This window comes from Solanum lycopersicum, chromosome 12 (assembly GCF_036512215.1).
Source record: "Solanum lycopersicum chromosome 12, SLM_r2.1".
Taxonomy (NCBI): domain Eukaryota; kingdom Viridiplantae; phylum Streptophyta; class Magnoliopsida; order Solanales; family Solanaceae; genus Solanum; species Solanum lycopersicum.
In genome coordinates this window covers 64,329,885-64,341,542 of record NC_090811.1, presented here as the reverse complement: position 1 = coordinate 64,341,542, position 11,658 = coordinate 64,329,885, and the positions used below count along the sequence as shown (strand labels likewise).

Here is an 11,658-nt window from a genome sequence, read left to right as displayed (position 1 = left end):
TAGGTAATAATTAAGTTGGGCCCAACCAGCAAATCAAATGGAAGAGTATGTGTTTTTTTCAAGAAATAAATTATGTGACACTCTGTAGACGATAAGGACAACTAATTAAACCATAGAAAACATTGTGAAGCATACCTAACTTTCATGATTATTATTTTTTACAGTGATGATCTTTCGATGAGCTTTTATACGCCTCAATTAATTTTATAAAGTATCTATTATTTTATATTAATAACTGATGTATTAGTTAATTCTGTTCATTAAAAGTAGAATAAATATTAATAAAATATTTGTTTCTATTAAAATTTGAGTAGAATTCTCAACTGATCACTTCATTAATTACTAGATCGCCCCTTGAATAGAGACTTTCATAATCCAAAGCCTTCTTTTCTTTCTTTATCAAAAACAATGTATTGAAAACACATCTAAATTCGGTGCGACTTTTAGCTTCATCCTTAAATTAGTGGCAACCTTAAAAATTAGCTATACACTTCTAATCTTGTAACATGAGTAAATACATTCACAAACTCTCGTCAAATTTAAAAGTATTTTTAATATTTTTCTTTACTTTTCATTAAGATTTTTATACTCCTACAAACATATCATGTAATCGATCCGTAGATAAATTTTAATATAATAAATTGTGTAGAGAGGTATTTTAGTTATTCAAAAATAAATTAATAATTTATGTTAAATTGAGAGATATTTTCAGTTCACTATGTAGTAGACTTCATAATTTGTCATTAACAAATCCATCAACCTTACAAAAAAGATTATAACAACTAAAACAAATTATTATACAACTAAGTGAAAGAAGAAAAAAAAATTTTGTACCATATTTTATATTGGTTTAATGATGTGTTCTCCACTATAAAATAAGACAAACCTTATCCTTGTCTCATCACCTTACTTCCTTTTCTTGGATTCCATTGAGCACTCAATAATATACACACAGAGAAAAAAGTGAGTGAAGAAAAAAAAATGGCAGAGAACAAAGAAGAAGATGTTAATCTTGGAGCAAACAAGTACAGAGAAACTCAGCCATTGGGGACAGCAGCTCAAACAGACAAGGATTACAAAGAGCCACCACCAGCTCCTCTGTTTGAACCAGGGGAATTGTCATCATGGTCTTTTTACAGAGCTGGAATTGCTGAGTTTATGGCTACTTTCTTGTTTTTGTACATAACAATCTTGACTGTTATGGGGCTTAAAAGGTCTGATAGTTTGTGTTCTTCTGTGGGTGTTCAAGGAGTTGCTTGGGCTTTTGGTGGTATGATCTTTGCTTTGGTTTACTGTACTGCTGGTATCTCAGGTTAGTTACTTAATTCTTGTTTAAAAATCTTGTCTTTTTGCTCATGGTACTGTAAAGTTGTAATCTTTTTATGTTTGTTCTCACTGATTTTCATTTGGGGACTGTTTTTATGGATCTATTACAATACCCTCAAACCCCTTTGCTTTAATTTGTTTCTTTTAGTAGTTTGACTATATAAAAACAATAAACTTAGTGTCATTCCACACTATAAGAAAAGTGTGAATTATACGGGGTTTTCTCTGAAAAATAAGTTTTCTGCGGATTCTCGTACTAATCCCTGGGAAAATCACCATGTAGTTCACATTTTTCCTGTAGTGAGAGTCTGAAGTGGTTAAGATGTATGCAGTTACCCCTATCTTAGAGAGGCTGTTTTCGATTGATACTCGACAACCTTTTTGTGTGAATTGTTTAACTGTTGATGAGTCTCTCCCGTCGTGAGCTAGCTTTTGGGGTTGAATTAGGTTGAGTGTGATTTTTTTAACATGTACTGATGTACTGAGTCTTTAAATTTGTACTGAAACAGGAGGACACATTAATCCAGCTGTGACATTTGGTTTGTTCTTGGCAAGGAAGTTGTCATTAACAAGGGCAGTGTTTTATATAGTGATGCAGTGTCTTGGTGCTATCTGTGGTGCTGGTGTTGTGAAGGGTTTTATGGTTGGACCCTATGAGAGACTTGGTGGTGGTGCTAATGTTGTTAATCCTGGTTACACCAAAGGTGATGGACTTGGTGCTGAGATTATTGGTACTTTTGTCCTTGTTTACACTGTTTTCTCTGCCACTGATGCCAAAAGAAGTGCTAGAGACTCACATGTTCCTGTAAGTGTTGCTTGTCCTATCAATAACATTAGCTTTAGTAGTGGTAGAGTACTTTTTTGGATCAAAGCTTTGATTTTTTACATTAGGAGGTAAAAAATGAGGATAAAATGATTTGAACTTTTGACTAGATTCGCTTTCTGTGTTATGTGTCGGGGATTCTTTGTAAACGACGAGCATCTATTGGCATTTGTGAAGAGTCTGAGCAACATAGATTTTGTGTATGAGGAATCATAATATACAATTTTTGTTAATGACAGATTTTGGCACCTCTTCCAATTGGATTCGCGGTGTTCTTGGTTCATTTGGCTACCATTCCAATCACCGGAACTGGTATCAACCCCGCAAGGAGTCTTGGAGCTGCTATCATCTTTAACAAAGACGAGGCATGGGATGACCACGTAAGTCTTTTAAACTTAGAAGCACACGTCGAGATGACAAATTTGTTGTTGTGTGATGTCTTAAAACTAAAAAAGTGTTGTTTTTTCGCGATAATTTTCAGTGGATTTTCTGGGTTGGACCATTCATTGGAGCAGCTCTTGCTGCAGTTTACCATCAGATAATCATCAGAGCTATTCCATTCAAGAGCAGCAGGTCTTGAAGAGTTGAAGAGACCTTTTATCTTTTCATTTTCCCTGTCTGGTGCTGTTGTTTTTTGTGTTATTTTCTACTTTTTCTCAGATGTTAATTATGTGTGTAAATTTGATCAGGTTTAATGTTTGTATCTAAAGTTTTCTTTCTCCAAATCAAGTGAAAGATTCTTATAAACCACTCTCCCTGTCTCAATTTACTCGTTACTTTTCATTTTTCGAGAGTTAAACAAATTAAGCGTATTTTCAATCAAGAATTTGCAAATGAAATCTTTATTTTTTTTAAAAAAAATAAAATTTATATATTTAAAAACTACGTAAAAAGAACTATGTATCACAATAAATTGATAAGTTAAAAAGTTTAAAACATCTATAAAATAAGCTTTATGATAAAAAATAAATTTATTTGAATTTCGAAATTCGAATAGTGTCACGTAAAATAATACGACGAGAGAGTATGTATTAACTAGAGTTGAGTGATCATCTCAATTTCCCATTCCTTTCTAAGCTCTAGTTTTCTTCTCCCCACCAATTCTTATGCAATGACAACTTCAAACGTTTGAAACTTCTTTTCGTATAATTTAAGTTTTGAGAATTACTAGAACCCAGAAAAACGACGACGAGAAATTCAGTGTAACTTTACACGCAAACCAGCTTATCGAGGCAGTAGCAACAAAAACAAAAGTAATATAATAGTAATAGAAACCTAAATTAATGAAAAATAAGAATAATACTATTCTCTCCGTCTCATTTTACATGTCATTTCTTTTTGGGAAGAAATACAGATATATTTTCGAACTATTGTAAATGGTATGCAAATATCCTTCGTCATACTTTTGAGACATTGGTACCCCTGCCGTCATACTTTTGAGACATTGGTACCCCTGCCGTCATACTTTTGGGACATAGGTGCCCCTGTCGTCATACTTTTGGGACATAGGTGCCTCTGCTGTCATATTTTTGGGACATTGGTGCCCCTGCCGTCATACTTTGGGACGATGGTGCCCCTGCCGCTTCATTAGAGTGAAAGGCATATACGCCAGGGACACCAATGTCCTAAAAGAATGACGGAGGATATATGCATACCATTTACGATAGTTCGGGGGTATATTTGTCTTTTTTCCCTTTCTTTTTATAAATAGTTGATCCATAGTACTTGTTATTTTATAAAATCAATGCATAAATTAGCATATTGTTCTTTTTTACTCTGGTGAGTTATTAGCGTTCAAACATACATTTTGACCAACTTAGAAAAGTTAAGTAAATGAATCATGTACATTGATTGTATTAATTAATCAAAACAATGTAATTCATATTCATTAATTGAAAAGTTGAGTTTCAAAAAACTTAAATAAGGGTAGAAAGGTAAAATTACATAATTTTTTTAATTCAAGTGCAAAGTAAAAATATGACATATAAAATGAGCGGAGAAAATAATACGTAGAAAAAGAAATACATCTGACTACGGGTGGCAATTGGGTGAATTGGGTTAAAATTGAGGAGGATGAAAATGAGTCAAGACAATAAATGGGTCAAGATCCAACCGAACCCAAATTTGTTTGAGCCGAAATGAGTTAGGTTGAAACGGATTAGGTAACAGGTCATAACACCCTCCTAATTTTTACTAAGTTTTAATAGTTTTATTTGCTATAAGCTTTTATTACCAAATAAATTATTATTATTATCATTTATTATAACTACATATAATATATTAATATAATTTGACAAGATTCCTCAAAAATCAATATCAGGTCAATTTTTAAAGGATTGAAACTGATTGAGCTAATAAATCAGTGGGTCAATAACCAATCCAAATCTAAATGGATTGGGTCAAGTTTGAGGGTTGAATTTGATTTTGTCACCCCTACATCTCGCTATCTAATTAACCTATTGTTCTAATTCTTAATCTCCATGTCCTTCTATCAAAAGTATGTATGCGGTTAGCACACCTAAATCACCCCACTTCAATACTTTTGTGATCCATCCCTATTCCTTTTCAAACTCACTATGATCGATCTCTCAAACCTTCTCACCGATGCAGTAGACATTCAAAACGAGATACAAGGGAACAATTCTCAAAATTTGTCTAAATATTCTATAACCCAAAATCCAGCTAATCCAACTAATTGTCAACTTAACTAATTATAATAGCTATTTAAAACTGTTGCTCCTTCTGTCTATGTTTATTTGTTCATATCTGATTAGATATATTTCATAGGAAATAATAAATAAGATAAAAAATAAATATATCAATATTTAGTCCAAATTTAAATAAATTGACGGATTTGAATTTGATTTTATCAAAGTCAAAATAGATATTAATTGCAAATTGCCTTCAAGTTTGATTCTTGGACCTTTGGTAGCACTTCAAGTGGTTCATCTTTCATCCTCATCAATAACCAATTGCACAATCGTTCACTTTATTCAAACATCATTCACAATAAATGAAGAAAGCAAAAGGCATTAAACAATAAAAATAATAATGGAGGGTAAGATTAAATTTTGTAAATTATGATTTATTTGAATGAATGTAATTGCATTATTGTAAATATATACTTTAAAAAATTATATATTAAAGCACAAATTTATGATATATTTGAGATCCCAACTTAAAAATCATTATTATTTTATTAATAGTTACATTGTATCAAAAGGTTTAACTAAATTAAAATAGAAAGAAATTCTCATTTGAACATTTTTTTATTAAAAAAAGATAAAGAGTTTCAATTATTACTCTCTTTTTCGGTCCATTTTATTTATCATTTTTTTCTTTTATATACTTCTTGAGAAGATATTAACTAAAAGGACAATTTAACTAAATCATTTTTATTTATTCTTTGCATTTGCATTTAATTAAATACTACCCCTGTTTTTAACTACATTAATCTTCTCCATATTGAATAAAAATAAAATTGTTAATTAAATTATAGTATCTTTAACTTTATAAAATGATACTAAGATTGTGTTTGGACATGCAAACTTGTATTATGATTTTAAGTCAGTTTTTGAATATGAGATTTGAAATTATGGTTTTATATCCTAAAATTTTCAAAAGGCTTCCAACTTTAGTATTATGATTTCGCATGTCCAAATGGACCATAACTTAAATGGACCTGAGAGAGTATTGTACAATTTCGTTTGTCTATTATGTATTACTTACCTTTTCTTAGTCAGTCTAAAATAAAATAACATAATTTTATATTTAGTAGTAATTTAATTTTAAAATATCAATTTTTATTCTTGGTATGAAATGATTTATAGTCATACAAATATCTACTTCTTCGATTTCTTTTTGTTGAAGAAGAACAAGGAAATTGACAACTGGAACATGTCCAAGTAAGCTGACTGACGTATCTGCAACAAGTGTTGATAAAGAAAGAAGCTGACGATTGAAACATATCAACGGTACAGATCCAATGAATTTGACTGACGAGTTTACAACACTGCTGAAGAAAATTTATGTTTCGTCTAGAAATTATATTATGATTAGGTATATAGTACAATTAGGATTAGGTTATTTACAATTGTAAATAATAGGTATTGTAATAAAACTTAGTAATTTATCAATTTTTTGAAGGTTAAATGGTATGAATTTTGACTAACATGTTAAAATATATTTTTTATATGAAAAAAATTGCAAGTTATATTACTTTCTAAATAATTTTTTTGAATATTTAAAAATTTTATTTTAAAATATCAAATTAATATTATTTAATTTACATTTGAAAATTAGCTATACTAATTATGGAAAAGTGAGATATAACTTAATTTAAATCATTATCAAATTAAATTAACTCATATAAATTGAAACGAAGAAAGTAATTTTTTCGATTTGTAGCCACTTGCTTCCCCACTTCTCTTCGTCTTAAAAGCAAAAAAAGAGAACGTCGTGTCCACGGTTTCAATTTTCAAACCCAACTTGAACGTCTTCGCCAACTGTGTAAGAGGAAACTTCGCAAGCGTTTTCTTTACTTTTTTTGCTTAATTTGTATAACTCTCAATTTTTGTTTATATCGACTAACATTGACTTAGCAAAAACTCCATTTTCCCCATTACATTGACTGAAAGCAAAAAAGGAGATTTATCTAGGGTTTCTGATTTGCAATTTCTCTCACAAATCTTCAGCAGAGATCAGATATGGCGTCGCAAGAGTATTTGAACAAGATGCAGGTTCGACAGAATTATCGCAACCTTTGGCACACTGATCTTATGAGCACAATCCAAGCTGATACTCCTTGTAAATCTCTACTTCCTTTAAATTGTCTATATGGAATTCCGATGAAGATTATTATGTGTATTGCTTATACGGTTTTTCATTTTGTTTTGTTTTGTTTTGGTTGCAGATTGCTGCTTTGCTTTGTGGTGGTACGTATGTGTTTTTTTTGTTTTTCATGATGTATGTAATGTTGTTGATTTTTGATCTATTGAATGTATCTTTATTGTTGAATTGAAACTGAATTTTTTTTTTGGTAGTTTATAGGAGAGTTTTATGTGTGGATTGTTGATTTGGATGGAACGAGTGTTTTGCTGTGGTGATTTGACTTAGTTTATGTGTGCTCCTTAGAATTGAGTAAGATTTAATGCTTAAAAAGTTGTAGCTGAAGTTTTCTACTTAGATGTATATGTCTGTCTGATTAGTTAATCTGGATGTAGTTTAGTAGTACCTGTTTTGTTAGATCCGTTTAGTTTTCGACCTGGCCGGCCTGCCTGCTTGCTACTCTAACTAATGGATGTAGAGAGATTGTTTTAGATAGACCCTTGGTCTTCAAGGAGAGCTTTTTAAAGTAGTTTGAAAAAGGAAATACGGAGAAGAAGACATGGCAACCAAAAGGAGAGCAGTAAATAACACTCAGGAGAAAAGGAACAATGACAATATCGAAATAATGCGCCAAGTGAAGTGAAAACAGATATGATGCTCCAAACTACCACCATTGTTAAAAAAAAGAGCCCAAACCAGCACCATTGAATATGAACCAAGTGAAGAGAGAGAAAATAGACACAACAAATGTTCCAGTGAAGGGCACTTCTATTTTTAAGCTTAATTTGATGTTTGATTGAGAGCTGTTATGCAAATTAAAATGTTTAACCTAGTATGTCCGAAGATATGGAAGAGCGTAACATTCAGCTTATTGTAGTTACGTATATCTGGATTATCCTTTTTTTGAATGTCTCATGTACATTTATTCAGTAAACCCAACTTATCTAACAAGTTTTAACTTGCTAAGGAAGTGAGCACCAATTGATATTTACGCCAATTGCACCAAAAGGAATGGAAGGTTGTTTGTTTTCTTGACTTGGTTGGTAGCTGAATTATATCTCTGCTTTCAATCTGCCTGCCTGTGCAGTCACAAATGCTTGTCCTGTTAAATCAAGCAGAAAGTTAAAGCGAGATACTGTAAAATGTGGTGCAATTTGGAACCACGAGTCCAAATTGGATTTTGGGAAGGGAGACGGGGTAGGGGTTGCTGTTGTAGTCAAAAAGAGGAATTGCTTACTGGAAATATCTTGGTTCTTTAGGGGATATCAGTTAGAGCACTTTTAATTTTAAATATACTGAACAGCAAGAAATAGTGAAGGATGTTTTCCTCTGATTTTTGTGTATTTGTTTTTAATCCCAGTTTGCCTGTGCTTTCCACAACAAATTTAATGACTCTTATTTAGCTGTAGTCTAGAGATTCTACTAAAAGGAGAATCATATCACCAAATTGATTCATCATCAATTTCACCGTATGTCCCGCAATACATGTGTTATTGTGATTAGATTCCAAGATATTTATTTCTAACATTCTTTAACATGGAGGTTGAGGATTATGGTATATAGTTGGTAGATAGTCAAGTGTTTTCTCTTTTCTCAGAGGTAGATGCAGGGTCTAGTCTGGAGAACCCATCTGTTCCCTTACTAGTATTAGTAATTTTTTGCTAGCATCACCACTTTCTTCAATTGTATTACTATTGTTGTTTTTTCTTCTTTTTGTTTTTTTGACGAAATTACTACTGTTGTTTTTTACTTTGGTTATCCTTACTATTATTACTGTCACTACTTCTCTTTCTTCATTGTTTTCATTGTAGCTTTTGTTTCTTGCATTTCTCTGGAACTTGTTCTATAAACGATTTTCTTGAGTTGAGGGTCTATGGAAAACAACCTCTCTACGTCATAAAGGTAGGGGTAAGGTTTGTGTTCACTCACCCTCCCCAGACGGCCAGACCCCACTTGTGGGACTATTCTGGGTTTGTTGGTTGTTGTATCCTTTAACTGGATTCTTCCTATACATTTCGAGTATTATGTAACTAGTGTTTTCTTCTTTTTACTTCAAGAGATAACTCCTTTTAGTAAGTTATATATTTGCCTTACTAACTTCTCAACTCTGCAGTGGACCATGTGCATCATATTTGCTTCGGAAACGAGCTCTCTATGGTGATATGACAAGGTATGACATTTATCTTTCATCAGTCTCTTGTGGTACTAGCTTTGGTATAATGAAATTTTCTTTCTCACAGGTACACATGCTGTGCGGGTTATATGCCCTGCAGTGGTCGTTGTGGAGAAAGTCGTTGTCCTGAGTTTTGTTTAGCAACTGAGGTGAACACCAAGTTGATTACTTTTTTTTTGTTGTTGCTTACTACTAGAATATAAATAAAATTTATGTAATTATAGTTTAAAATTGTTTTGATTAATTGTATTTGAATAGAAGAATATTCTCAAGTACAAAAATGTTTATTTTCTTTACTTTACCTGATCAAATCTTTATATGAGGAGCCCCACACATCCGTGCTAATTCTTTAGTTTTTCCGCATGGCGTCAGAGTCGCCACATCTTTGTAGAGAGTTACAAACTTCCACATACCAGTAGGCAGTCATATGCTATATGCTTTGTGCTGTTGTTTCCGGTGCTCTCCTCTCCTCTGATAATTGATGCAGGCTCCACCTTGTGATGATCTTTACTTACTCCCCTTTCAGAAACTTGTGATCCTCTTTTTCTGCCCACCAGTGCCACTCCTCTTTCCAGTGACCAGCCCCACTCTTTGCGATGATTAGTATTTCTCTTTTTGCTGGTGACGGGTGCTCTCCACTGTTCTTTGGGTGTTTGGCACTGCTCCTCTCTTCTCAAGTATATCGCTTAGGCGACTGATGTCCTTTTTCCTCGGACGATTGGCACTGTTCCTTTATTCTGCAGGTGAATTGCACTGCTCCTCTCTTCTTCAGTCAACCAACATCTTCTCTTTTTTTGGACGACCATTCTAGTCACAACCTTCCAGTAGTTCCCCGGTCACACTTGGGAAACAACGTTCTGTCTTAAAAAGCAAGCTCAAGTTAGTCATAGACTGTTCTTGAGTTAGAAATAGGAGAATTTTCTGATGGCTGCCAATAAGTTTAAGTTTTCACCTTGAATGAGTGCAGCATAGGATATCAAACATTATCTTATCCTAACTGTGGTATCTATCTACATATAATGCCTATAATTTTTGTGGGTTGTATTTTGAGACTGTATGTCCCATTTTGAGCTTCAACCTCCCTGGTATTGCCTCGTGTGCTTTAATATTCTGATGCAGTGATGGATTATCTATCTTTGAAACTACCAGGTTTTTCTCTGCTTTGGAAATTCAGTGGCTTCCACCCGCTTCATGTTGCAAGATGAGTTCAACATACAAACAACGCGATGTGATAATTGCATTATTGTAAACTCTCTCTCTCTCTCCAAGTTCCCCCTTTTACTGGATTTGGAGTGAATCCGTAAGGTATTTCGTAACACATCTCTTCCTGCTTTGTAGGGTTTTATGTTCTGCCTCCAACAAATTGCTTGCATATTTTCAATTGTTGCTATGATTGTTGGAAGTGAGGAGATCCAGGAAGCTTCTCAGCTGCTGTCATGTTTGTCTGACATGGTCTACTGCACGTAAGCTTCTCTATATTCGCTCTATTCCTGGACATTATCTTCATGTATAGTTTTTTGATAATCCTTATCTCTATTAAAAGTAGCTCAAAATTCTTTCCTAAATATGTTGCATTTTCTTGATTGCAGGGTTTGTGCCTGTATGCAGGTAAGCAAGAAACTCGATTCAACTTTATTAAAACATGAAATGCTTCTCTGATATGTAACTATAATTTGTCAACGTTTATGCGGAAAAAATGAAGTTAAAAAGATACTCATCAAAAAGATCGAGGAACTTACAAGCAACCTGAGCTTGAAAGCTTTCCAAGGTTTCCTATTTAATAATTTACATCTGAAATTATTATGTTTGATGAGCGATGCAGACACAACACAAGGTTGAAATGGACAAGAGAGATGGCAAGTTCGGTCCTCAACCAATGGCAGTGCCACCCGTGCAGCATATGTCACGACTAGATCAGCCTTACCCACCAACTGTTGGATATCCTCCTCCAGCTTATGGTCAACCACCTCCACAACAAGCTTATCCAGCTCCTCCACAACAAGCTTACCCAGCTCCAGGCTATCCGCCTGCTGGCTATCCACCCACGGGCTATCCTGCCTCTGGTTATCCACCTCCTGGCTATCAGAAGTGAGTATTTCTGGAATTAAAAGAAACCTGGAAATGAGTTTATCTACCGTAGCATGAACAGAGTGTGTATTTTGTATAGATTCATTGGTGGATGGAAACCGTAATTGAACTTGTGTGCTGAGGTTTTCTGTAGATTCTCTTAACTGATGAAAACATCCCTCTGCATCTTGCAGCAAAGTTCTATTGGTGTTTGAATTTGAATTGCTATCGTGATGTGTCCAGTTCACCGTATTTTCTTGGTGTTTGAATTTATAGTTGTGTCGTTATATGTGTTAAAAGCTCATAAATCCATTCAGATATAATTGGATTGCTCTTTTTTGCAGTACTTATTTAGGGAAATAGTGAATTTGACTTCTTTTCCCCTTTCCTTCATCTTCCTAATGGTGTTGACAAGAATCTCTTCGATTTTTCTCAGTTCGGA

General features: G+C 33.5%; 2 protein-coding genes across 3 annotated transcripts; both read left to right on the top strand.

Annotated features, from left to right (window-relative positions):
- Positions 1-903: 903 nt before the first annotated feature.
- On the top strand, positions 904-2,896 carry PIP1-3 (aquaporin PIP1-3). The gene is given in 4 exon segments (NM_001287362.2): positions 904-1,312; positions 1,836-2,131; positions 2,389-2,529; positions 2,631-2,896. Coding segments are annotated over 4 exon segments (867 nt in total). The 5' UTR covers positions 904-981; the 3' UTR covers positions 2,730-2,896.
- Positions 2,897-6,521: 3,625 nt separating this feature from the next.
- On the top strand, positions 6,522-11,444 carry LOC101265212 (uncharacterized). Of its 2 annotated transcripts, none has more exons than XM_010316190.4 (9): positions 6,522-6,658; positions 6,844-6,955; positions 7,062-7,083; positions 9,090-9,146; positions 9,217-9,298; positions 10,299-10,394; positions 10,488-10,612; positions 10,739-10,757; positions 10,972-11,444. In XM_010316190.4, exons 2-9 carry the CDS (start codon positions 6,856-6,858, stop codon positions 11,239-11,241), a joined length of 771 nt encoding a protein of 256 aa, XP_010314492.1. In that variant the 5' UTR covers positions 6,522-6,658; positions 6,844-6,855; the 3' UTR covers positions 11,242-11,444. The 2 variants fall into 2 exon arrangements, with proteins under 2 accessions (XP_010314492.1, XP_010314493.1); XM_010316191.4 differs by having other exon boundaries at positions 6,532-6,658; positions 6,847-6,955.
- The last annotated feature ends 214 nt before the right edge of the window (positions 11,445-11,658 follow it).